Here is a 27,571-nt window from a genome sequence, read left to right on the forward strand (position 1 = left end):
GTCTGATCTCTGCACGTAAATGTACCATATATTAGACTAATGCAGTAAAGAGACAGAAATCATTCACTTTTACAGGAGCTTTGAAAAGTTACAGGCTCTACGTGAATTTATCTTTGTCATTTCTTTTTTTCCGCAATTAACTTGACATGCTTTTACAGAAGAAGATAGGACGGTGAGTTGTTGACACAGAAACACACCTGCTTGCTCCGGCTGTGCGGTCGTTCAACGTTTGATGTGGCCATCAAACACCAGGACAGGCAATAACCAGTGGACATTAATGAGTCGTGAAGATAAAGGGGAGGTGAGGACTCGTTTGGTGGATTAGCATCGGCCTCTTGCACTAAATTGATCACGATACAAAATAAATCTGCATTTTTACGTCCGTTTATCTACATTTTTTTGTTTGTTAGAAGATGATGCTAAAACTGCTGAGGCCATTTCCATAAGATATTGTGGAGGGGTGTGGCAAAGACCCAATATAATAAAAAAAACATTAAATGTTGGTGCAGCTCCGGTTCAGTGGTTTTCGTTGCTTTCTCAGAAAATAATGTTTAGGGGACGGATATTTATGAGTGGGTGCAATGTAATGCAGATCAAAATATAAATCAGGATCCAGTGAATTTAAATGTGGCTTTGTGTGGGGGGCTTCTGGGCCTTGGCGGAGGTTTGAACTCATTCTAGTTGGCTCTCACATAAATCAAAGTGCATTATGGTTAGAAATGACACTTGAAGATCATATTTGTACAATGTGCTCATTTTCTGGCAGCAGATTATTCTGCTATCACTTTATCGAGGAGTTCTTCAGAGCATGACATCAGCTTGGGTGCCTTTCGATTGTGTAATCTGTCCTGGCAGCGCATCGTGATTCGAGACAACAACTACGCAATCAGACAGAAAAACAAGCTCATTAGAGGTCTCCCCTAGACTGCAGGATGACACACACTCTGTCAGTCCCCACACCGCCGTCTCCACAGTGACACACTTGTGTAATTAAGACACACAGGGTGCTAGGGAACGCTGCTTTTCCCCAGCTAAACACTCATTAGAGGCTCCTTTAAGGGTAATGTTACCCTGTGTGGCAAACCTGAGGGAAATGAGCTGACAAAACACAAACTGTCATCTGAAACCTGCTGCGGCGAGACCCTGAAGAAGACCAGGGGAAGAGAGTGTCAAGCTGTACGCTGCACAAGTTCAGCTAATGGTTTTTTTGCAACAGCACGGTTCCACATCAAAGAGGCGAAAGCAGCTGTGTGAGAGTCGGGTCAGCAGGGCCAACAAATTAAAATCTTCTCGATTGGAACCGAGCGTCACACACGACCCAGACATCCAACGCCCAGCAGACCAAGGCATCAAATCACTGTTTGTTTTACAATATCTGAAAACTACACTATCACTGGAAATACACATGTTGTAGTTAGGAGACTCAACAGGGAGGGGGAGGCCGTGCAGACCGTGCACACCAGAAACAAAAACCATTAAATTCACATGAGACAACTCTGCAGCACATTGCAGATTCAAACTAGAGACAATTATCTGTTCTAGCAGAGTTTCAAGCAAAAAATGTCAAATATTTTCTGGTTCCTGCAGCTTGTGCAATGTGACCATTTGCTATAATGATTTATTATCTGAGCAAACAGTTCAAAGATGAATTGATATAAACCCAAATATAACCCACACTCAAGGGTTCAAGGGTTTCCCAAATCGCCTTACTTATATTTCCTGATTTATACGTCATTTCTTTTTTCCACCACCACCCTGTAGGTCGTCCTCCTGTTGTGAGGCACAGATGTACAGATCAGATGTGAAGATGAAGGAATAGATGTGACACTTGTTGGCCATATGAGGCACATATGCTGGATCCGGTGTCATTTTAAAGTGAAATCAATAACTTATGATATGTGTCACCGATGCATCACAGGTCGGTGGCTTTGTAATGGATCGTTCTGTGTTTTACTTTTTCTGCCTCACAGCCTGGTTTTGGTTCTTGGTTCTGATAAAATTATGTTTTCTTATATTAATACGACAGAAGAAATAGCTTGTATTCATTTTCCTACAGACAGAACATGGAGAATAAACAGTTAAATGATTTTGTCCATTTTAACAGTTTGATGTGTATTGCCGCTTTGATTTAAACACACACACACAGAAACATACAAAAACTCATATGAATAATGATAATTCAAAGTTTGGCTTTCAACACACATTCTAATAGGTTTGTTCTATTATTAAAATTTGATATGCGTTAATATTTCATGATTTGTTTATACAACATTATATATTCAACTACAGTGTCCAATTACAAAATAGATTTACAGCCTATTGGACAGATGATGCCTCTTCATTTTTTAATGAGGCTTGTATCATCATCATAGAGTAGTAGATACATAACTCTACTACTGCACAGATATTAAGCACCTTTAACATTTTGTTGGTCAGACACAAGCCTTGGCTTCGGAAGCAATGACAAGCAGACTTTACAGACTAAGAATAATTCACTGATCAATCGAGAAGATCATTTCAAATTGATAGATAACACAAAATAAATAGTTGCATCCTTATTAAACTTGATTTCACAGGCCCACAGATTTTGTGAAGCTTGTATGTCACTCCAGTCAAACACACGCCTGATTCCCATTTGTTCTCATCACCATGTGCTGTCTATTAAAATACAAGTTATAGTAATATAAACTACTGTGGCTACTTTTTTGGCTCAGAATAGCCAAAAAAGTACTGTATATCAGGTAGTTCTTTCAACAGCAGAATATTATTATGATTACAACTATCTTCATTCGTTTTTATTTACACGTGACTCTGACTGTGAAACAATTCCCATGTGGAGATCCAGCCAAACTGGTGAAGCCTTATCAGAAGCTGAAGGAGCCTTGACACTGTTTAAAATGGTCTTTCCATCTTGATTGCGGGCGTGTAAGTTCTTATTAAGCTGAGGACAAACTGCTCTCTGTAACCGCTAAACTTCTGAACAGCACCTGAACCGTCTGACACTGAAGGGCCCCCGCCAACAGGAGCTGATCAGAATACAGTGTGTGTCTGTGCTTGGTTCCCCAGGAGAAAGCATGTGAGTGGACAGACTGCTCAAGACACATGAGCATCACCGGGCACGAGGGAGGAAACTCACCAGGAGCCTATACTGTCATAGGGTCATGGAAACGGTATTTTGGGAGTCAGCCGGGGAGAAGTCTTTCCTCTGGGACACATAAGCAGGGACTTGGAACTATAGACTGAACTGAAGATAAACAGGATGAACTGAGGGAAGCACAGCGCTACACAAGGACCTGTACGAAGACATTAGATCATTTTGAGGGGTCAAAATGTTGCATATAAAACAATAGTTATAATGCAACAATGTGGTAATTATAACAGATTTACTCTGTCTCGATTCACTGAAGTATACAACTATGAATCGCCCACGAGCAGCTGCTCAAAACTGAAGTTTCACATGTTTATTGGTATTTTTTTCCGGGTAAAAAGACCAGTTGCAGTTTAACGAGCAGTTAAGTGAACCTTTTCTTGCAGATTCTGTAAAAATACCACTGTAAAAAAAGAGAAAGAAAAAAGAGTTCTGCAGTTTCCCATCAATGAAGGGGTTTGTTTGTGTTGTTTCTGTGGCAGCAACACCTCAGACATCAAACAGATGCTTTGGTAGTGTAGATATGTTGCATTGAGCTTCAAAGAGCCCGGGATTCATTCAGTGAATACATTTCCACCAGTGTGTTCCCAGTGATCCTCTGAAGTGACCAGTTGCTCTCATGTTCGCATGAATCCACAACCTGAACCGCAGAGATGTGCAGTGGGAAGTAGCACAGTGGAAACCATTTCATGTTCCCAAAAAAGAGTGAAGTAAAAATCGTAATATCTTACGACTTATAATCCATAACCAAATCTATAAGCATACATGTATTATTTATATTTATATTATTATATTTACTCTTTAAAGGCAACGATTGTTATGACTTTCAAACTCTTCATAGCGGCTGCCTTGATTTTGATGGCCCTACCATCAGGGCCATCAGATTCCTAAACTTGCAGTCAACTCATGACTAACAAACCCCTGCAGATTTTTGCATTTAAATTGGAAAAATGTGAAACAAGATTAAGATGCATTTATTAGTCCCAAACACAATTTAACCTCTGCTTTTGACCCATCTGGTGCAGGACACACAGAGCAGTGAGCGACCATGTATGGCTCTCGGGGAGCAGATGTTGGGGGAGTAATGTGCCTTGCTCAGGGGCACTAGACAGGGTAGGGAGACTCTTGGATTTCTGGACAGATCAATCCAGGTTTGTCTTTTGTTGTCTCTCCGTGGAGTCGAACCAGAGACGATCCAGAGACCTTCTCTGCCCATAGTCCAAGTTTCTGCCACTAGACCACCGCCTCTCCGCAACTGATACACACACGGTGTAATAAATATCCACACACACTCCTCACAGTCAAAGTCGCCACTTCTTTTAAAACAAAGGTCACACTGCACCTTTGAATGCACATAGTATTGTATTTGACTTTTTTTTTTAGAGTAAGCTTACCTTGCTTTTATTTTTATGGGGTTGACCCTGTGTCACAAAGAGAACTTGAAACTTGAAACTATTTACTAAGTTTCCACTTGCTAACTTTACTATCAACACATCCCGGCTGTGTGAAGGTGTGAACTTTTCTGACATGACTGTGAACAGACTCTCCATCCAGGCCCGAGCAGCAACTCACCGCCCTGTGGAGCCTCCGCACTTCTCTTCCTCAGGGTCTGCCTGGCTCCTTCGCCGTCCTGTCTGCTCAGCACCTCGGACAGCGACGTGCGGGAGCTCTGCCTCCCGACCTGGATGGCCACGTTGAACCGGGCGCTCCTCTTCCGGGCCCGGTCCGTCTCCGGGGCGGACCGGCTCCTCTCCGGGTCGGGGTTCTCCGGCTGCGAGCCCACCTTCACCAGCGCGTTCCTCGTCCTCGTCAGGGCCGAAGTCACGGAGCCCATCGCCGCAGAGAAAGTGGTTTACCCTCAGCGTGAATCTGCTCCTGTGGGTTCAGCTCTCATTTCCACTCAAAACCTTTTGGAACTTGACTCCATTTGTTTAAAAAAAAACGGATCCTCTCCTGTCATTCACATGCACGGAGCTCGACTCCACTTCCAGCTGCGGTGACCATGGTTCGATGGAAGCGCACAAACTGAAAGTTGAAGCGGATCATGCCGGTGTCTCCCTCGGTTTGTTTCCAGCGACAGACACGTCACATGGAGGAAGTTACACCTCGCTGATCTCTCGGGGCGAGGAGGCGACAACAAGCGGCTTCAATTAACCCGGTTTATTAAAACGAGCGGAAACTGATCTGAGTTCAAACCTGATGTTGAATCACAGCTGATGAAATATAATGTGTCCTGTCACCCTCCTGCGTGTCACCGACAGGGGGCGGCCAAGCACAGCAGGTTTCCACCCGAGCTGCATGGAGATGTTTTGCAGAAGTTTGAGCAAAGTTTCCTTTTGGTTTCATTCACCTGCAAACGGAGCAGACACAACACCGAGAGTGTGTCATGTGCAAAGCTCTGTTTACCAATGGACATAACAGACTAAACAGACTAACAGACTAAAGTTATTATTATATAATAATAATAACTTTATTTGTTCTACACCTTTAGAATGCAAAGTGCTTTATGATAACCGCTTTATAGGAATAACTTTATTTGTATTGCACCTTGCATACAAGTAATGCAACAACTCCATCTCACCTCAAGGCTCATGTCGTAGCTGTAAACTTAATATTTTATATATTTCTTGTTTATTCAATAAACAAGAAATATTTAATATTACTTTTTTTTTATTGATGTAATGCTTTCCACCATTTGAATGTCGTCATTTCTATAAATTGTAATTGTAGCTAGAGCCTGCTAGGATCCCTTCCCTCTGTTGCTCGAAACAAAGGGAAAGTTACCCACTTTCCTGTGATGAAATCTGTATCTGTGAGTGTCTAAATATTATTACTTAAACAGAATTTACTTTAATCTTGCCCGTTATTTTATTATTGCTGATAGTTTGGTAAAGTCCAGTTTGACGTCTCGATGGAGAGAAGTGATTGAAAAATAATTTACAGGCTCCTTGATGATTGTATCATTTAAACATTATAATTAGCAGTTTTTTTTAATTATTTTTTCAAAATCATTACAGTAGAATGTGGAATATTTTTTAATAACTGAGACAAATAAACAACTTAATTACTTACAAACAACCAATGTTTCTAGTTCAGGCCTTATGTAAAATGACAAAGATGACCTTTTTTAATATGATTATTTTAGCTAATGCAACATCATTACCTTGATGTGTTGTAAGGCATTATGAAGTATTACACCATGCACAGTACTGAGATTCAGTCTTAATGGTTTATTGCTTATCTTCAAGTGACATCTTCAGCATACAGGTTTCCTGGAGAGTGCATGCTATGTATTAATCAAAAATACTACTTTGGTTACAAAGAAAGATTTCTGCAGACCTCAGTGAGGGTTTCTATATTGTGCTGATTTCACTATTGTGTCTGAACAAATGTGACAAGAGACTTTCAGCAGAGGAGAAAGCAAAATACAGTCTGTGTCGACTAACAGGCTCATCACATATAAAGGCACTTTTCGAAGCGGTTTGCTCTTTGTGTGTCGGTTGCTTGCTCGTAGCTACGGTGAACTGTGTTTTCTTCGTCCTGCTTCTGGTGGTGTTTCGCAGAGACAGAGATGCTATCACTCCATGTCGTCGTGGTTCTGGGTCGACTCGTTGATGACCTGGAACGAGATGCAGAGGGCAGGGAAACGGTCAGAAGCCCGAGTTGTCAGGAACGTGCTTGAGTGATTGAAAATCAATTCAAGTGGAACCCACCTGACCATCCCTGGTCTCAATGGTCTTAATGAGAACCTTCTTAGTTGTTGTATTTTCGAAATGAGGTTTAGTATCAATCATTGTTTCTAAAAAAAAGAGAAAATTGTGTGTTAAAGTATCGTCTGGTTTATATTTATACTCCTGCAGTGAAATCAACATGCAGAATGTAAGTGTACCTCTCAGGTTGAGAGAAGAGAAGTTCGGCATTGGAGCAGAGATTCTGAAAATTAAGAAAGTGCAGTTAATTAACAGATGTGTTTTTATTGCATGTAATGAATGCTCGTATCTGTCAGCTGGACATTTGAAATGTCAAATTCTCGAGGATACAAGGTGTCCACCCATCACCTGCTCTCCTCTCCTTCCAGCAGCTTCCTGTAGGTGGCGATCTCAATGTCCAGGGCCATCTTGACATTTAGGAGGTCCTGATACTCGCGGAGGTGTCGCGCCATCTCGTCCTTCATGTTGTGAATGTCCTCCTCCAGGCGGCCGATGGTGTCCTGGTAACCGTTTGTCTCCAGGGAGAAGTTCTCGTCCGTCTCCCTCATCTGGCGCTCCATGGACTCATTCTGGGACGGCAGCCAAGAAGGAACAATTCAACGCTCGGGCGGTGAAAATAACTCGATAAATAAAAATGCAAGGGTGAACTTTTTGGGATTTTGCGAACGCATGAGAATAATCTCTCCCTGAATATCTTTCGTTTTTGCTGTGTCATTATTCAACCTCATGCAGATTATTTTGTGGCCAGTTTTTCTCCAGCAACATAATATATATACTTGTTTATATAACATATAGATTTCGCACCATTATTGCCTTTAGGAATACAACCGTATACTCACAGTGCCTTTGAGGGAATCCACCTCACAAGTGAGTGCCTGGACTTGGCGTCTGTAGTCATTGGACTCCTGCTTGGCCACCCTCAAAGCGTCATTGTTCCTGGCTGCAGCTTCGGTGAGGTCAGCAAACTGTCAATCGCGGGGACAAAGAGACAGACTGAGATGGATAGAGAGAGAGAAGGAGAGATGAAGAAGCCTACTGTTCAACAACTGCTGAGTCAGGGACTAAGGGAGAGTGAATGTGGCAGATAGCCTGAAACAAGTGAATTATTAAAGATGTGGCCAAAAAAGAGACTCGTGGACACGACGCTGCAGTTTGTGTGGTTGACGCAGTGTTAAAGAATCGCTGCATTGACTGAAACACTGGGATACTGAGAAAGCTTTTAGGAGAAGAAGGAACAATACTTGCATCTAAGTTACACCTGCACTAACTTGTTCAGCCACACTCAGAAGTGGAAATACATGAACTTTGCCTGATAACTCATGTAACAGCCACAGAGCAACATGTCCCGTCAGTTGAAGCCTAGACTCTGGCCACCGGACACATGTTAGACCAGTTTTCACTCACTTTTAACTCTTTATTTAGTCTCCACCAGGTCCAGAGGAAGAATATCTGCCTCTCTAGCTGTTAAACACTTCACTATGTTCACCAGATAGTTGTTAACTGTCTTCTCCGTCTCTCTTGTATGTATCTGATGTATGAAAACAGCTGTCTACTGAAGCCCAGAGCATAAGAACAGTGAGACAACGACAACAATTAAATCAAGAATTGTAGATGCTAAAATGCTCCATAGATCTGAGAGGAACTGCTTTATATATTTTTCAATGATGTGATACTTTGTGGAAGCTCCTAACCTTGGATTTGTACCACTCCTCAGACTCATGGATGTTTTTGGAGGCCAGGTTCTCGTACTGCAGACGCACGTCCCTCAGGGCAGCTGTCAGGTCGGGCTTGGCTATGTCCATGTCCACCTGCACATGCTGCTGCTGCTGGATCTGACTCTGCATCTCCAGCATCTCCTGCGATAAAATCAATAATGTCTTTTATTGTGTCACAATGACTTTACTGGCTCTATGAGAGAATCAGAGCAGTGGAGAAATCTAATGCATGAGCACATTAACAAATGATATTGGACAGTTTTCCACAGCAGACTGAGTCACCTCGTGTCACAAAACAAGGAGAGCTCACCTCGTCATGCAGCTTTTTGAGGAAGTTGATTTCCTCTTGGAGCGACTCCACCTTCCGCTCCAGGTCCAGTCTGGAGAGGGCAGCATTGTCCACATCCTGTGCCATGACACTGGGTCTTAATAAGGTGACTTGTGAAGGTGACATGAATTATAAATTACATGTTTGCTGACACGGAGGGGAAAAAAAACGCTCGGTGACCTTCACACAACGCTCACGTACACAAAACGGCCCATTGTGTCATGCGGCACGCTCACAAGCACATGCATCCAATAAACATCAACTGCAGACACATGACATGTGCCACCGCAGATGGTTGTAACAGTTAACTGCTTGTTTCCTGCAGGATTTACACACTACATCAGCTGGGAGGCAGTACTCCATGTATACATCACAGGCAGATTGTCAATAGTGGAATGTATATTTACTCAAGTACTGCATTTTTTTTCATTATTTTAGCTGCATACTACTTGTACTCCGTTACATTTCATAGTGAATTATTTAACTTATTTTACCCAGTTAGATTTCTTAGTACTTATTTAATCACTTCATATTTAATTAGGGGGTAAAACATTTAAAAGCTATTACAAAAGTATACAGGGCGTTGTTATTAAATTACCTGGTAGTGTATAAAGGACATCAAATTGAGAGACTTACCAATAACAATATAGACTGATGGCCATCGTCCGAGGCCACTTTTTGTTAATTATCACAAGTAAATCAAACTTTATAACTTCATACTATATTTAAAATCTGTGGAAAAGGGTTGTTCGGAGTTCAGAGTGAGTGTTTCCATGTCCATGTTTGCTCTAGTGAAGGGGGGGGGGGGGGGGGGGGCTACTGTAGAGCACCAGAACCACACAGTCTTATCCAAGAAGCCCTTAATCCCATTTATTTTTTCCCAACTGCATTCTTAACCTAAAAATCTCTATTGGTTGTTCTGCTGTAAACTGAGCTCTACAAAAGGCTTTAATTTGAATATGTTAGCATTTATACCGTCTGTCAATTATTCCTGAAGTGTAAAATATTTAATTGGAATAAAATAGATCCTATCAAATGTTATCCCATCCCAGTCCACGTCTCCCGCGTACACACTCAGTGCGTTACACTCCCATGCTGCTGGGCTTTGTCCCAGAGTTGGCAGGCTGTTTAATTGAGGTATCAGCAAATGAAGCAGCTTTGGCCCCGGCTGTAATGCCACAAACAAAGTGCGCTATTCAGCATACCGGCCCGGGGCTGGAGGAGTGACTCTCTGCCTGACTGAGCGAGAGCCCACTGCCGGGCCCTGCATTGTTGTGTGTGTGCCAGGACACAGGGACTTCCTTCCTGCTATTCTTACAGACAAGGACATGGTCGTGTAATGTGTTGATAACTTACTGCAGGCCTTGGAAAAGCAGCACATGTAATTTACTCCTAGCTACTTCTAAACTACTCAGAGCACTACATTTTGTGTAGCACCTTGTTTTTATATATTGTTTGTCTTGTTTTGAACCACGACCCTCATGTGAAACTAATTGCGCGACTTATTACCAACCACCATGAAACCTGCAGTGAGAGGAAATCATTTTTGACAAGTGGGTTTTTTCGTGTTGATGCTGGATCACATGGTGGCCTGTCTTCTCGCTCTGATAACCACATTGGGTCCACATCATTGCTGTGCCTGTGCTCAGCTCATTCAGTGTGACCAGTCAGACTTAAAAAGATCTCCCTCTCACTGCCGGCCTGATTTAACTCCACGGCCACAACTTGGCCTTTTGTACCAGGCCAAGGTCAGTTCTGCTCCACAGCTATTTTGGATCGCGGCTTGGATCTGCTGTTGTGCCATCAGAAGAGTGCATCCCTGTCCTTGCGGCTCCTGAGCGGTAATAAGATAAAGATTACTGATAAGAAGAAAAAGGGGCGGCTGGACTGCATAAGGCTCACGGTGATAATTAAGGTTTATCTAATCTCTTTGACATCACCTGTCAACAAGTTGAGGGGTTGTTTTACCAGGAACAGCAACTTCTGCTGGTTCAAACTAAAGCACATTCACATGTTTCATTCAAGGAATATAGCACATGCAGAGTTTTGTCTGATGGGGAATGGTTCAGGGGCGGATCCAGGGGAACGCTGGCCCTAGGTGAAATCGGATCGGCTCCAGTAGTGCCCCAAACAATAAATATACTTATATAAATAAATAATTTTCAAAATATATCCAATGCTGTGGGGCTTTGCTCAGAGATACAACTTAAATGTGCACCTTATTGAATCAGGGGTGGATGTTGGACTTACTGGCCCTTGCGTGTGTAAATTGTTGCCCCTTTAATCCCCCCCCCCCCCCCCCCCCAGAACAATTCTAGATCCGCCACTGGGGTGGTTTATTTAGGTGGATCATACTGTACCTGTCTGAAGCTCTGCATGTTTGACTCAGCCTCCTCGCGCTGGCATATCTCATCATGCAACCTGGACGGACAAGAGCAGGCATTTTATTTGAGCTTTCCATTAAAACACTGCCATGTAGTTTACGCATGTTTACGCATGCTGTAAAGGTTTTGCGCAGTGCCTGGCGAACATTTTTCCAGTGGCTCGTTATCTGTCTATTATAACAGGTTAACATATACAAAACAGTGAATTAATCTGAATTAGAGATATACAATAGATATAGAAATCTGGAGTTTCTGGAACATCAGTGGAGGACAGTGACAGCGCCACGCCTCCTACTTCTCTCTCAGGCTGTCGATGTCGTCCGCCAGGTTGTCCCGGTGCACCTCCACCCGGGCCCTCTCGTTGGTGAGCTGGTCCACCTGGCGCCGCAGCTCCCGCATCTCGTCCTCGTACAGATCCGCGACCCGGGACGTGCCTTTGCCGCGCAGCTGCTCCAGCTCCGCCAGCAGGATCTTGTTCTGCTGCTCCAAGAAGCGCACCTTGTCGATGTAGCTGGCGAAGCGGTCGTTGAGCGACTGCATCTGCGCTTTCTCGTTGGTGCGGTTCGCGAGGAAGTCGCTGTTGATGGCGTCGGTCAGGGAGAAGTCCAGGTTCTCGGAGGACAGCCGGGGCATGGCCGCGCTGCTCCGGAGCCGCTGCGTCTTCGTTGCGTAAACGGCCGGCGCGGAGGAGAGGCTGTAGGACACCCGGGAGGAGCGCACCGGGCTGGAGAACTGGCGGCTGGAGTAGCTCCTCGGCGCGACCCGCTCTCCGCCGCCGAACATCTTCTTATAGGAAGAGTGTCGGGATGATGTGAACGACATGTTGTTGGTTGATTGTTCAGACAGTCAATGCGCACAGCAGCGTCCGGTTCTTCTCTGGTTCTCGTCTGGTCCCTGCAGCATGAGCACAGTGCGCCTGGGAGGGCGTTCACCACAACAGGACACGTTTATAGTCTCCTCCTTATGCAAATGGTTCAGCAGTGACTTGACTGACACCTTGAGAATCCAATCACAACAGGGAAAACACACTTCTCCTTTCTTCTCTCGGGCCCAAAGAGACGGATCCTGGATTAAGAACTGGGCCTTGTCCAGGCCGGGGTGGGCCAAAGGTGCGTCCTTCCATCCAATCAAAAGTTTGTTTTTCTTATTTCAACTAATAAAAAAAGTACCCTGGGTGGTGCCAACGCCATTTCAAACCTCTGATTGGATGTGCAGCTGTTGGAGCAAAGCGTTTTGGAAGTGACACATAGATAAAGTTTAATATATTATGATGGAGGACATCCGATATCAATCACAAAGCCCTATGGCCAGGATTAATTTGTAGGAGTTTACCAAAGAAAAGAGGAGACGGATGGATGAAAGGATGTATGATGTATGATTAATGGATGGAAGGAGGGATGAATGGATGAATGGATGAATGGATATATGATGTATGATGTATGATGGATGGATGTAAGGATGGATGGATGGATGCATGGCATGTTCACTCCCACCCTGATGTTCGTCCCTAAATCACATCTACCACATTGGTTTCCTGAGAGTTACACAACAAGCGAGTGTCAGGAGACAGACTGCACTATTTATAGAGCTCCAGATGTTTTCTGTTTGTGTTTACTAAATCTGTCCACACAAAACCCGAACAATATGGATCTGAAACTCCAAGAATTATTAAAGCTCATTGTTAATTGTATTACAGTCTCACATTTAAGATTCGACATAATCAAAGATCCATCAATTTCTTTCTCTCTTACAGCACATATAGTTATAAGCTATATTTACAAAGTGTGGTTTATTGTCCCCTTTCCCCAAGTTTTCAATCAAATTGTGTCATAAAATCCAATCTATGCACCATCCAAGCATGCTTTTGCGTCATCTTGTGTGTGCGTTTGTGTTCTAGAGCGTATTGTGTGCACAATTGCCAGTTTATCATTGTGTGCGTGTGTGTGTGTGAAAGTACAGTATGTGCAAGTCAGCAGCCTCACCATCATTAATCAGGTTTAACGAACAAGAGGCAGAACATGCGAACACATCCAATCTGCTACACACACAAATCTTCAACGATCACACACTTAGACTCAGAGAAAGACGGAGAAGTGGGCTCGTGGGGCACAAATTAAATCTTCTGCTGCAGTGCTGCTCCTCCAGCTGAGACCCAGTGACTGTGAGGGAAGACGCAGGGGGAAGCAGAGCTGAGCCAGGGACACCACACCTCGCAAACTCAGTGCAGCACTGATGCTGCTGCGTGCAACAGAGAACCACAGAAGAAGCAGTCACATATGGGGATGTGATCTGCTTTTGTGACGTTTGTGGACCAGATAATATCCTGGGTGCACAAATAATTCCTTTCACAGGGATTTTCACATTCTTACCCGGCAGGCGAGGGCGGCTGCAGTGATCTGAGGCTGGCGTGTTGCCCTTGAGATATGACTGTGCAAGGAAACACACAGCTACTTTACCAGCTGATCTTGTCTTTGGGAAGAATTAGAACCTGGGGAGATTAGTTTTTAAACCTCAAGGTGAAGCTTGACGGTGTCTGGACAACAAGGGTCTTGGTTTAACAATACGTTCCTTATCTCACACGGACACACTGAGTGTATCAGATCAACAACAAGATTATTGTTTCCTATTGAGATTGATTTGTTTTTCCCTCCTGTATGCAGCGAGGGAACAAGTCGTACCACAGTATACAAATACTGCATTACAGGCAAAATCCCTGTATTCAATACTTCTGTTTAATGATATACTGTTAATACCTCTGCCAAGGAAATGTGTTCACGCCTGCCCATTAGTTGGATGGTTGGTTGGTTGGTTGGTTGGCATGATTATGGACCATGTCATTTTGTAGAATGATGTCACATGGGTGAGAGAAAATCCCTCAAATTTTGGTGCTGTTCAAGGAACTGCTTTCACTTTCTGTAATGTTGCACAATAGGGCGTGTTTCAGGTCCAACTCAGAATCTAGTGAGTTTAAATGGGATTTCATAAGAGGACTGTTTGGCCTACGTTCTCCACTAAGGGCCATTTTAGTTAAACATTTGTAATGAGAGACAAAATGTACTAAAATATCAAGAGTAGAAGTATTCAATACGCAGAATGCAGTTTTGGGGGATTATTGGTGCATTTAACCAGCAGTGTTGTATTTGATCACAGTGGATCTAACATTTGTTTGTCCATTTATTTAATCCATAATGACACATCCTTTTTTATAAATCCACTTATTGTATGTTTCACACATTATGTTTAATTATTGACAAACAGCTGTGAAGTAAATCCATAGTGGTAACACACTATGTGCCTCTAAAACGAGGCGAGGTTTAAGTGTAAAATGGAAATGTTCAAACAAAGTACACATACCTCAAACTTGCAGTCAAGTGACATTACTTTGGAATGTACCAGCAGATAAAGGAGGCACTGTGACTTTCACTTTCTTTACTCGATCACTTTAAGAAATCTAATGAAGTCACAGTGTCAAAAGTGTTAGTAAAGGCACAGACACTTGGTCTCAGCTTTGAAGGTGGTTTTCCATCCAAATCTGTTGTACAACGGCCCATTTCAAAGGAGTAGAACAATTATCTATTCAATGTTTGGTTGCCACTGTGTGATAGATGGAAATTAACTTCAGGCAATTAATCAGAAATATTATTAACTCTTTAGTTTCTGAGAATTAACTGATTTTCTGCATCGTTCTGTGCCAAATCATGGGATGTTAGTTAGATTGTTGCAATTATCCACTTTTGTAAAAGTTATAAATTCATGATCAAACATTAAAACAACATTTTATTATTAAGTAATCTAGAAAATATGTCATATTATTATTATTATTTCATGAATATATTATTTCCTTCTAAAAAGTAAAGAATTCAAAAATATATGGGAGCATAAGATGGATGTTCACATGAAGTACACGATCCTTAAAATTTGATTTGATTGAATGAAGTAATCCAAACGATTTACTTTCAAACCGCAGAATTATACATTACACATGAAAATAATAAGTACTCAAAACTATCAAAACGTTAAAAAAGTAAAAATACTCAAAGTAATCATATAAAAGTACTTATATTCTGAATCTGAAAGAACAGTAACATTTAACTTCAGCTGAATTTTAACACTGCATTATTTTATTGAATAACAGGTTTTCTACATTATATCTTAAATTGAAGCAACACACAAAACTGTGAAGTATTTGTCTCAAGTAGAATAAAGTAGCATGCAAATGAATTAGATTACCACTAACACAATAGCAAAGTGTTATAAATGAACAAATAATTGCACCAATGCACCAAGGCATGTGGTGCCGGAGGGCCCACACAGGGGCCACAGTATGAGTAAACACTGAAAGCCCATCACTAACGCTGGCGATGGAAATTCACATGATCAACACTCACTTGCCGGCTGCTGGGGGGGGGGGGCCTAAAATTCCTGCTCCCAGGCCCATTATGAGGGCGCCCTGCCAGTGTTAGCCACAGAGACAGACAGAGGAGGCCGGGATTGTCACACACAGAGCAGGGATTGTGTATTGCTGATCTGTCACCTAACTGCAGAAACAGAATGCCCACACTAGGCCATAATTATTGTTTGTGGCCCGGGTAGGGCCCAGAGCCTCAGTTTGGGCTCCCATTCTTGGCAAAGTTTGGAATTTATCGTTTTTTTCATTTTTGTTGCTGAGGTTCCTCTTTTCTCTTTGGGCGCCACCGGGGGGGAACTAATTAAAAACATTGTAGGACGAGAATCAAACGAGAGTCCACATCAGGTCGGCCTGTGAATGGGACGGGGCAACAGTGAAGCTAAATCTGGTTTCTGGGTGTCATCGCAACAGACCTGCAGGCAGGGGCAGAGGAAAAGGCGCCCTTTGTTTTGTCTCCCATGACGGTGAATCACCGACCCGCGCGCCCAGTACCCATAGCAATCATCCCCAACATTATCCTGCCAGAGCTGAAACCCAGACAGAGATTCGGGGGGGGGGCTGTCTGGTGTGAGGACAAGAACTCGGACGGAAACTCAGTGATGCATCACACAGATTAAGTTGTAGATATTTATGTTAATGTGTCTCCATCTTAGTTTCCATCCTTCATGAGTTCCAGCTGATGAATTGACTCAACCCCTTGTGGGTCGTGACACGGCAGATTTAGTGAAGGTTGCAGCACAATGTGTTTTCTTTCTTGCACCTCGGAGACTGCATGGAGATCTTAAAGGGACGTAAATCTAAATGTGAAAAAGAGAAGCTGGTATTGTCAAGTCGGCATTTAATATGCCAGGTTATTATCAGTGCTACTTGTGCATTAGTTGTAGAATATCATTTCAGAATTTAGCTTTCTTTTTCTTTTTTTTAAACAGTTGTTATTTTATATTGTTAAACATCCAACCAGAGGCATCTTTTTGGAATTTGTCTAATCAGGGCCCCTTGTCTTGTTTCAGATGTCCGTGAGTTATTGGTAGTTTCACCCAGGAGACATTTGACTGGAGACTTTTTACTTTGTTTGATTATCATGATAAAGCCCCAAAAGAATTAAAACTCTGAAATGCTCCACAGTCACGCAAACAATAAATCCCCAAAACAAAAGCACATCTTTGAATGAGAACTTTTTTGAATTCTTTGGCTGCAACAACCAAACTACGCCTAACCAACACTTTCTCTCCTGATATTTTAAGGTTTTTAAACGGAGGTTTTCTGCTTGAGGACTTTAACTGAAGAAATGGATCTTGATAATCCTCCTTCCCCTGGCAACCGTGAGGAATTCTCTCTCCTCCTGCAGCATTTAGTTGTTTTTCTAATGCATACCGAAATCCTTTTCTGTCGGAGATCAGCAAAATGAGCAGAGCGTTGACTGGGCGTTCATGTCGGGGGGGGGAGGGGGAAGGGGGGGCGACGCAGCTTGCACTGGAGTGGATACCTTTCCACCATAGTAACAACACAGGAATTAAACTGCAGGGGCTGTTTTCCAGTTCTCCATGGTAACCGACAAAACCCTTGGAAAGTTTCCAGAATGGTCACTTTGTAAAGTCTCGCTCTCTTTGTCTCACTCTTTTCTCTGTGTCCCTCTCTCTCTCTCTCTGTGTGTGTGTGTGTGTGTCTGCAGGGAGGGAGTGATTGGGTTAGGGTCCACTGGACGGTAAACACCCCTCACACTCCAGTTTGAACCTGAACTTCCCTGCCTTTGTGTGAAACCATCTCGTTCAACTGGCTAAATATAAAATATAAACGTGTCCAAATGGATTATAAGCGTCCACATTAGCACCTGCTGGGATGTGGACAGACTTATTTAAAGGAGAATAACCTGCGGTCCTATTCAGAGTGTGTTCAATCAGCTTGTCAGAGGCCATCACATCACAAGTGTCACTTACATATGTCCGTCTGGTTCGGAGAGCATCACCCTGACCGAGAGGCAGCTGCAGATGACAATCACCCGTCTCCTGCCTGAAGACGACTGGACCAGAGTGTGACGAATAAAGACAAATACTTTCGGCTTTTGTTTCTTGAATCAGAGAAATAATCAAATGATTAATGTTTTTGTCTTTTTTAATAATGTAATTAAAGATGTTTTAAAGAAACCCCCTTTGAGTCAGGATGATGTTTCTCTAGTTTCATGAATAAACAGGATATCATTGGCCCAAGGCTCATTCACAATTCACATGCCTACCTTAGTTAATAACCTTATCAAAGTCAAATGTCACCAAAGAACACAAATGCTTTAAGGCAATTGTTTATGAATCAGATTATTTTCCACAGTCAACATCTCGATCCTTAATATAACTTTAATTGTAGGATAACTCTGTTCTGCTGTTTTTTGTTTTGATTTTTTTGCGTGTGTTAATGCCAAAAATAACTGCTTTGAAAAAAATAGCTTGTATAGGAGAATCCTGTGCTGCAGCTGTTGACTCATAACTAGGTTTCAATCGTGAATTGATCATTCTAATAAATGAAATAGTCCCACAAGCACAAGTTCAGGACCTAAATCTTTTTTTCCGAGACGTCATAATGCACAGAGTGATTATTTCTTCCAATCATTCAATTCCTTTACTTCTTCATTTGTGAACTTTTACAGAACAGCTAATTTAATTATTTTAATTTGGTACATAAAATAAATTAATTCAGAAGAACTTTTTAAATCTCCATGCCGGAAGGTACACACATATTCAAATTACTAAGATTTGATGCACTTATTTTACATTACGATGTTTTCCTCATAGTTATCTTGTTTTGGTCTAGAAACTTCACATATATAACAGATAGAGTTGCCAAAAACAGGGCGTGGAGTTTGAAGAGTGTGGACATTTACAGAGCAGGTTCTAATGAAATCAAGAGTTTTCGGAGAGCATTAGAAATTGAAAGTTTAAGGAGTAAATGTCAGGATATCTCAGCCTCGACTGAACTTCTTTTTTTTTATCTGGCTTAGACAAGACTGGTTGGTATATAAACAATACATATACAATTTAAAAACATAGACAATAAAATATAAATATATGTTTCTTTGACAGATACTTTATTTATTCTATGTATTACATTGTATTCAGTAGAAAAATATATGACTTGTACTTTATGATAGATTGTTATGTACAGTTTGCAGTGAAACAGTAAAAAAATATGTTGTCCGTAGTTGCTGATATTGCTATATTGTATTTATGGCTCACCATCACCATTAAAACACACAAAAAAGTCTGTAAACGATGTTTGTATGATACTGAACTGAAATAAATGGCACGGGTCTGTAGGTGTGGCTGGTTTGCAAAGAAAGTAACCAAATAATCATAGTCCAACATAACTAAACACTACACATTCTTTCATAGTATGGGGCAGTATTGTCCACATCTCACAAGCAGTGTCTCCGGGGAGTTCTGTGCTTGCAGTGCACTGCTTCCCCCACTAGATGTCCTTCTTGGCTGTGTCACAACCGGGGCCTCCCCCTCAGGATGAATTCTCCCATCTGGTAATCTGAACTCAACTGATTTAAATGAAGACGGACTGCCGATTTTATTTGGCCATGTTTTGGAAGTATCGATACTGGGCGACACCCTGAAGCTTCTTCCCATCCCGCTGCTCGTGTCCTTTTTCACACTGTGCCCACTGTAATTGTCCAGGAAGGGATCCGAGTCACTCCCGTGTGGCATGTTGTAGTAGGTGCACTTCGGAGTTGGAGGCTTCGCCATATCCTCAAGCTCTGAAGTGGATATGTCCACGAGGGGGTCGGGCTGGGTCTTATGGTGAAGCGGAGAATCCTCACCGGCGTTCTCCTGACCCGTGTCGGTGGAGGTGCTGTCCATGTTACCGTACATTCCCAGGGCGACCGGAGGGGATTTTCTTATGAGGTGGTTTTCCTTGAGCAGCCACCTCCCTTGATCGATCAAAACCCCATCGCCGGTGTCCTTCTCTGAGCTGAGGGAGACGGGCTGTGTGGCCTCTGGCGCAGCTTCGGCATCTCCCTTTAATGAGCTTGCTGCACTAAAATAAGACAGATCCTCTTTTGAGGCTTTGGTGCCAGAATCATTGGAAGAGAAACTCTCTTCACTTTTGATCCTGGAACTTTGTAAGACTTCTGCAGTACTTGCAAGAGACAATAGATCGTTCTCAGGTGTTAAGGCTGGAGAGGATCTCTCTGAGGCCTCCTCTCCGCTCTCTGAAACAAGATCTACAGACTCCTGAGTCTTATACCCACCACTCTCTGAGGTCTCTGGTCTGTAATCGGATAAATCAGACGTGTTTGGGCTCGGGAGACGTTTCAAGCCGTAAGAACTGTCCTTTCTTCTATTTGGAAAAAGAGTTGGCATAGTTTGTACAACTCGAGCGTGATCCGGCTCTATCCTGATGTTCCCCCGAGCGTCGTACGAGAAAGTGAGCGAAGACGACTGCAGGGCAGAGTTGACAAAGTCCAGTAACTCCTGGGATATTTCCACAGGATGGATCAGGCTGTTCTCCTCACGACGCTCCCCTCCCTCGTCTGTTTCAAGCTCGTTGTCCGTTCCGCTGCCTTTAGTGAACTCACACTGCCCCTCAGAGGAATATTTTGTTGGTGATTCACTGTTACACTCTGCGTTCGCTTGCTCGTTACTACTCTGCTGCAAATAGGAGGCCTCTTCCAGCAGGTTGGTAGTGGTACCACCTTCAAAACTGTCTACATCCTCAGAAACATCTCCTTCTTCCACCTCTTCTTTTGATACTTGTTTTTCCACCTGGTCTGATCCCTCGTTTTCTTTGTCATCTTCCCTCTCCACCTCAGTCTCAAACTCCTGTACCTCATTTTCTTCAACTGACTTATCTGTGATCACCCTTTCTTCTTCAACCTCAGCATCATCATCCTCCTCTTCCTCTTCATTGCTTTCTCTCCAAACCAGCTTCCTTTCTTTCTCCTCCTCCTTCTCCTCTTCCTCATTATCCTCCTCATCCTCTTCCTCGTCTACCTCTTCAGCTACATTATCTAAGTCCTCTTCATCTTTCTCCTCTCTAACTTGATCTGCTTCTTCGTCGAAATCCTCACTAACCACATCCACCTCTTCTTCCATGTTTAAGATGTTTTCTACCTCCTCTTCCTCTTCTGTCTCCTCAATGACCTTCTCCAACTCTTCTTCTACATCATACTCTGTAAAAATATTTTCATCCTTCTCCTTATGGTCTACTCCTTCTTCAGCCTTCACTTCCTCATCTGCCTCTTCTTCAACCCCGTCCATCCCTCCTCTCTCTTCCTCCTTCGTCTCATCAACACTTTCTCTCTCCTCAGTCTCGTCTATGCTGTTGTACTCTCTTTCCTCTAGATCTTTTTCGTCCAACAGTCCTCCTACTGTCTCCTCAACCACTCCTTCCCCTCCTTCTTCTAGCTTCTCCCTTTCCTCATCCTCATCTGCTGTCATCTCTTCCTCTGTTCCTTCCTTTTCTTTATCAACTGATTCCTCAACACTTCCATTCTCTGCTTTCTGCCCTTCAACATCCTCCATTGCTTCCTCCTCTTTACCATCATCATTTGTCTCATTCATTTCTCCATCCTCGCCTGCCTTCTTGTCCTTCCTATCCTCCTCTACCTTGTCTTCATCTTCTTCATCTTTCAGTGCCTCATCTTGTTCTGTCTGTGAAACCTCTGAATCTTTCAAATCACTGCCCAGTTCCTGAACTTCATCAGCTTCTTGATCTGACTTTCTATCTCCATCATCAGTATCCATTTTTCTTTCTGCAAAGTTTTCCTCTGCACGTGTATCATCAGAATCAGCTGACTTTGCTTCATCCTTGGATTCATCAACAAACTTCTCCAAATCTTCCTCTGAGTCCGACTGGTTCCTTTCAGTTTCTACCATAGTGCTCTCCTCCGGAGGGTAAAAACTTCTGGCTTGGTGGATTGTTGAGGAAATTTCTGATTTGAGGTCTTGAGGCATATTCAGCTCCTCCATCAGCTCATCTAGAGTCAGATGTTGATCCTCAACTATATCCCCACCTTCAGAGTCTAGGTCCAGGGCAAACTCAGTTTCGGAAACTTGGTCAGAAAGTGGCTCAATTTCAAGCCTTTCCCTCAAAATCTGGAAATCCTTCCATCGTTCTCTGAACTGAGAGGATGTGCTGCTCTGCAGGTTTGACAGACTCACACTCAGCTCTTCTTTGTCTTCAATGGCAGAGATTTTCATAAGGGACTGCATCATTAGCATGGCCTCTGAGGTGCTTCTCGATTGGTCACATACGTTGGGAGCAGAGCCTGCTAGGTCATCTCTCAGAGTCATGACCGACAAGAAGGACAGAAGTGCTTTGCAAGACGAGCCGAACACTGACGCTACTTGGGTTGAGAAATCCGGGAGGCTGTTGGACTTGTCAAGGTTATATGTCGTGTTGGTGTCTGATGCCCTTCTGATGTTCCCGATTGAGGAACACAGTTGTCGCAGGACGGGTGTTAGCTTTTCTTTAGGAGTTAAAATGTTGGACGAGGTTGAAGTTGACTCGCAGCCAGTGGGGCCAATGGCCTCTGCAGATTTATGTGCCCTCAGTTGATTGTCCTGTTGTGCAGGATCCACTCGGACACTTGGCATAGAAACACTGTGCAACAAAGATGCTTCTGGCTCTCCTTTGTAAAGAGGAACCGTTAGACAAGAAGCAGATTTCTTGACATTATCCCCAGACAGTGGGATATATTCAGCTAAATTATTCTGATGTCCATTCTTTTCATCTGATTCCGACCCACCGCCTATCTGAAACACCACCGTTGATGGAGGTTCGGAATCCTCAGGAATTGCCTCGGTGTACGGCGCCTGTTCTTGGCCGACGGTCTCCAACCAGTTCTCGACATATTGGTGGATTTCAGAGGGCGTAGGGTTCAGGGAAGGATTTGAAACACTCTCGCTTGTCTCCAAAGACTTTTTAGGTGATGACGTTCTGTTCTCTGTCATGGATTTGGGTTTACTTATTATTGTTTTCCTGCTCAGCAGAGGTGCTCTTTTAGGTTGTAATATATCTGAGATGTTCTTTTTCATTTGAGGCCTCCCACTTGGAGTGTTAACATTGTGGCCATTATCTCTACCAGCTACTTTATTCAAGCTTTGTCTCTTAGGTGGGGTTATTTTTACACTTTCCGTTTTGTTTAATAAGGCTGAGCTTTTCCTGGGCTTTTTTTCAACTTTGATTGTTTTCTTAGACTGAAGCTTTTCTTCTTTATTTTCTGCTTCTTTACGTTTATGGACAATTTTAGCACTTTCTGATGATCCCAAACTTTTTTTCCCCACACTGGTATTGCTGCTCAGCTTGTCAGTTGAATTTTTGCTACTTTTTGAAGTTGAACTCTTTTGATTCACAGCAGGTTTAGTCATCTTTTTTTTTGTTTTCTCGCTTTTAGGAGTTTTGTCCCTTTTTACTGTATCCTCAATCTGGGAGTTTACTGCTGTTTGAGCATCGTCCTCAGTCACTGTAGGCAGATTGTTCGTAATCTCATGAGTTGGAGATATTGGTTCTGATGACAACGATAACATCTCCTCTCTCAGTTGTATTGAGTCAGCAGTGGGTGGCTGCCTGCTAAAATCTATATCACAGTCATTGCTGGATGAACGTGGCCCTGTAGACGCCTTGCTGTTTGGCCCTGAGGTGGAACCATGCAAAGGTGCGCCATCTGCGCTATATTCCTCATTTGCAGAATAGTTGTCATAGCCACCTTGACTCTCGTAGATATGCATGACAGTTTCTGTAACCTTCATCCCGTTATTCTGTATCTGAAGGACCTCAGCAACACCTGACGACCTGATGGACGAGTGGGAGCCTTTGTTGCCTTTTCCAGCAGAGGCCGTTTTCCGAGGCTTTGGAATTGGCCGGCTGCTGCTGCTGCTGCTGTGTCTAACAACGCAGTATCCCTCGGTTGTCTCACCATCGGCCGTCTTCTCCATGTAGGAATAATGTCCCAGTCTGCTCTCTTGAATCCCCGACTCTGTCACCATCTTCACGCTCTCAACAGACGCCGTCTTCTTAACGTGTCGAGGACCTGGCGTAGGAGTGCGTTTGATAGTTTTGTCTCTTCCCAAAGCTTTTGAGTTGTAGTTCTTGTACTTGTGGTTGTCGTCGAAACAGACACCCCTTCCAGCTCCATTGGCATGGTTTTCTTCTTTGCTGTCACCTTCGCTGATGCTAGAGGAGTCTTTGGCAACGGCGTTGTTGGAGTCAGGTGAGCTGTTGGCCGACTCGGAAATGGAGGCACAAACTGTCCTCTTGCTAAGGCAGTGGCGGCTGAGCGTGGTGGTCCAGTGGAGTATCTCCTCCTCTTTAATGGTCAGACGCACTTTCATTTCTACAGTCATGCTGCCGTCTTGATTCACACGGAAAGACTTTTCAATGTCGTCGTCTTGAGGTATGACACAAGTATGATGCTCATTCTCTCCCCTCCCTCGCTGGTTGACCTCAGTGTCAAACGATTCATTGTGGTGATGCAGGCGGCCGTTCATGCTTCCATCTCGAGACTTGTTTATCTGGTTGATAACGTATCGCTCCGACGATAGGGAAAAGTTCCTCGAGCCTCTTCCACTTGAGAAGGATTTGTTGTTGTCTTTGGTTTGAGGTGGAAGATGAGAGGGAGAAAGAAAATGTTTGGGGTAATTAAAAAAAGCAAATTGTAGTATTTATAATAGTTTGTTGGGACTATTTTGATATTTTAGGAAGCATCCTTTCAAGCTAGTTAGAAGAGAAGATTCACGCCGCTTGAATATCAGTCACTGACTATAGACATACAACATTAATCAGAGTTTATCCATTAAATGTATTAAAACTTACGAGTTCTGGGCTGCAGCATAGAAGGATCCAGGTTTTCCATGTACAAGGCCTGTGCCGTCTGGCCCCCTCTGTTAAAACTGTTGTTTCCTAATTTGAATGGCTCATTTCCCGCAGCCACAACAACTCCGGAGCACAGGATAAGTGCAGCTAGACCATCAACCTGAAACAAGAGGAGAAACAAGTTTTTGACATTTGAGTTCAACGTCTGAGGAAACAGTATTTATTTTTATTTTGAATAATCCAATTACTTAATTTACTCTACATGCACAATACTAAACATGTACTCTTGAGCTCTTCCTTTGAAATTCAAAGTTGCAATATCACTTGCAAGTTGATTATATTTCTTCATACCATGTTTTTATAATACAGTGTAAACATCATAAACTGTTCTAAAGCTCTGTGATGGATTTAAAGGTTCTTTACTCATGACCTCTAACAGGGAGCTTGTTGTTTGTGCTAGAGTACGTGGGATGTATGTGGGATTACAGAGATAACTCACCGGGGGTAGAGATTTTTATGGCACCTCTTAGCACTTCTTGGAATAGTTACAATGTGCAAGGTGACATGTAAAACTAAAAGCCCTGATTTCCTGAGGTATTGAACTTACACGTGTTTAGTTAAATTGAAACTGAATGGTGTCAGATAGAACAATACGTTTGAAAGAGAAAAATAACAAACTATCTCAACTCTATCACTCACAGACATTCAGTTCTGGCAAAACAATCGAAAAGCGTAACTCACAAAGCATCACGGTCCAGATAGTTCCCATAGTCTTCAAATACTTCTTGACAAAAATGTATGTTTTGATTTTTAAAAATAAGTTGATAATGTCTGAACATGGTGCATTCCACTCAGCAGTCATGTGTGGTTGAGTCTGTCTGCCTAAAGCTTTTTGATTTAAAGACACTATCCTACTTGTGTGACCCAGACAAACCTTTGCTTTACATAGCCTTAGGCCGAAAGAAAGTTTGTCCAAGGACAACGACTGAGTCATGACCATGAATTAACACGCCATGGCGCTAACGGGCAGACGAACATTTCCTTGTTTGAAGAGAAGTGAAGAATTCCTTTAAATTGTTGAGAATTAAATTTAAATATTGAATTGAAAATATCAAAATCCCTCTCATTGCTCTTTGAGTGTGGTTTGGTGGGACTAACTCCCACAAAGCTAACATTTCACCAATTCCACAAAAGTATCTTCAGTTCATAGTATTTCAAAGAGTTAAGTTTAACTAATTCTGATCCATCACCATTCCAACTTTCAGCTTTCAAAAGACTTACTCTTCTGCCGTCGGTGGAGAAGAGTTTCAACACCGGGAACTGCAGGATCTGAGAAAGGTAATCCAGCAGAGCATCAAACGTCGGTGCCGTTCTTCTCTGCAACACAATTGTGGATTTAACTGTGGGATCCTTGTTCTTGATGACCACAAGTCTTTTCGGTGTTCGCAATGTCACCCTGTCGGTGACCTTTGCCGGCCTGTTGGCGAGCTCCTTCCTCCTGCCAAACTGACCGAACTGGATACGTCTCTGGCGCCCAGTGCTGACGGGTCTGGTGGTATTCCATGGTACCTGCCGCCGGTTCACCTCAGCCAGGTTTAGTGGCTTCACCCGTTTCTGATCAGAGCACACATAGGATCCCCCGTCGTGAAAGTCATCCAGACCCTTCACAAGGTGGATCCCGCGAGGTGTGGTGATGGTCCGAACTCCAAATGGCAGAGGCACTTTCCTTGACAGCGTGTCCAGTAGAGCATCGAACGTCTTGAAGGTGCGGCCATTGATGACCATGCGATGCCCGCTGAATTTATAGTCACCACTTTTGTAGAAGCATAATCGTTTGGACGCGGAGGGATCAGAGGTGGGCAGTAAGGTTAGGCAGGGAAACGTCTGCCCGCTGCCAGAGGACAGTTTCCCGGCAGCCGGGTCCTGGATGGTCGTGCTGCTCATTTTGTGAAGTGATCTCTAGAAAGAAAGTAGAGTTAGGGAGAGAGTTGTTATTAGAGTTCACACTAATTTGTGCTTCTAAAGGGATCCATGTATTTTCCTCCTTGAAACTCAGAGTTCTGCTGGAAATAGTCTATTCGCCATCATGAAATATTAATTTCAAGATGACCATACTCACAATAAGGAAACCAAAAGCTTCCACCATTCAAGATTGCAGTTGCTGAGTGTGAGAGTCAGATTTGTTTTTTTATTATTTGGATTTAAATATATCAAGTTGTGGTTTTCACCTCACAGACACATGTATAGAATGACAATTGAATGACAATCTGATTTAGTAACAACAATCTGGTCAAATAAAACCTGGGACGTGACATTTAATAAAATGCATTGTCAATTGTCAATGGAAATTGCATGTATATATTTGACAGAATATTAGACAATTCCCGTACAGAAAAATAATTCTAAAGCTGTTATGTTGGCATAATAGTTGCATACTGTCATTAGGGCCTTTATACAAAGAGAATAGTCTGTCAGAGGTAACGTCTCATAGTCCACAGAGACTCTTATTTAGCCTTTAAAGAGGCTTTACAACATGCGCAGTATATATACTCTTCACCATGGAAAGAAAATTGTCCCAGTACACATTACTCTTCATTATACTCACAAAAGTTACCCACTTACATTACTGTGACGAACAAGTCTAAAGAACTGTACACACGGTCTTAGACAAAGGCCACAGACACCCGACAGGCAAACTACACCCTGTAGGAATTGTTGAAAATAACAGACATGCACACAAACACATAAACCAAGATGTAATGAGAGGGGCTTACCGTGTCCGTCACATTTCACCGTAAATATAGTGGCTAAAACAGCAGAAAGTGAGCGTCTGTTATTCCTCCGAGCGCTGGTCAAAGCCTCTCAGCTGCAGCCGTGGGCTATTTTGGGACATGCACCATCACGGCCAATTTGCTTAATCTTTGCTCACACTTAATCAGCATATGAACATAAGTAAGGTAAGAAATAACAGACTCACGGAAGAAGTGCACCACATCAAAATCGATGTTCGACCCTTATCAACATAATATTTAAAAGAATGTTTGGATGATGTTTCCCTTGAGGTTGA

At 43.0% G+C, this 27,571-nt stretch overlaps 3 protein-coding genes across 3 annotated transcripts in view; all 3 read right to left on the reverse strand.

The window, feature by feature from the left end:
* pde1cb (phosphodiesterase 1C, calmodulin-dependent b) overlaps nucleotides 1–4,982 on the reverse strand; it is a 74,241-nt gene extending 69,259 nt beyond the window's left edge. The window contains exon 1 of the mRNA XM_062405082.1: nucleotides 4,721–4,982. Within this exon, the coding sequence (XP_062261066.1) occupies nucleotides 4,721–4,982 (262 nt within the window). The remainder of the gene's footprint in view (nucleotides 1–4,720) is intronic.
* Nucleotides 4,983–6,358: 1,376 nt separating this feature from the next.
* Nucleotides 6,359–12,220, reverse strand: LOC133968857 (vimentin A2-like). Its single transcript, XM_062405089.1, has 9 exons — nucleotides 11,581–12,220; nucleotides 11,262–11,322; nucleotides 8,884–8,979; nucleotides 8,550–8,714; nucleotides 7,698–7,823; nucleotides 7,207–7,427; nucleotides 7,038–7,081; nucleotides 6,862–6,947; nucleotides 6,359–6,767 (listed from the first exon to the last, which is right to left on the reverse strand). The coding sequence occupies exons 1-9, from the start codon at nucleotides 12,105–12,107 to the stop codon at nucleotides 6,726–6,728; spliced, it is 1,368 nt and encodes a 455-aa protein (XP_062261073.1). The 5' UTR covers nucleotides 12,108–12,220; the 3' UTR covers nucleotides 6,359–6,725.
* Nucleotides 12,221–18,805: 6,585 nt separating this feature from the next.
* LOC133968708 (oxygen-regulated protein 1) lies at nucleotides 18,806–27,370 on the reverse strand. Its single transcript, XM_062404887.1, has 4 exons — nucleotides 27,279–27,370; nucleotides 25,786–26,463; nucleotides 24,505–24,664; nucleotides 18,806–24,280 (listed from the first exon to the last, which is right to left on the reverse strand). The coding sequence occupies exons 2-4, from the start codon at nucleotides 26,446–26,448 to the stop codon at nucleotides 19,068–19,070; spliced, it is 6,036 nt and encodes a 2,011-aa protein (XP_062260871.1). The 5' UTR covers nucleotides 26,449–26,463; nucleotides 27,279–27,370; the 3' UTR covers nucleotides 18,806–19,067.
* Between the last annotated feature and the right edge of the window lie 201 nt (nucleotides 27,371–27,571).

The sequence above is a fragment of the Platichthys flesus genome, chromosome 14 (assembly GCF_949316205.1).
Source record: "Platichthys flesus chromosome 14, fPlaFle2.1, whole genome shotgun sequence".
Lineage (NCBI taxonomy): Eukaryota > Metazoa > Chordata > Actinopteri > Pleuronectiformes > Pleuronectidae > Platichthys > Platichthys flesus.

Bases quoted from the DNA above. Each gene is read 5' to 3' on its own strand.
- LOC133968708 (XM_062404887.1), bottom strand. From the start codon at position 26,448: ATGAGCAGCACGACCATCCAGGACCCGGCTGCCGGGAAACTGTCCTCT. The intron at 24,665-25,785 runs GTAAGTCTTTTG...CTCTTGTTTCAG, and splicing joins TCTCCACCGACGGCAGAAGA to GTTGATGGTCTAGCTGCACT. The intron at 24,281-24,504 runs GTAAGTTTTAAT...CTCAAACCAAAG, and splicing joins TATGCTGCAGCCCAGAACTC to ACAACAACAAATCCTTCTCA.
- LOC133968857 (XM_062405089.1), bottom strand. From the start codon at position 12,107: ATGTCGTTCACATCATCCCGACACTCTTCCTATAAGAAGATGTTCGGC. The intron at 7,428-7,697 runs GTGAGTATACGG...CTGCCGTCCCAG, and splicing joins TGGATTCCCTCAAAGGCACT to AATGAGTCCATGGAGCGCCA. The intron at 7,082-7,206 runs GTGATGGGTGGA...CTTAATTTTCAG, and splicing joins CTGGAAGGAGAGGAGAGCAG to AATCTCTGCTCCAATGCCGA.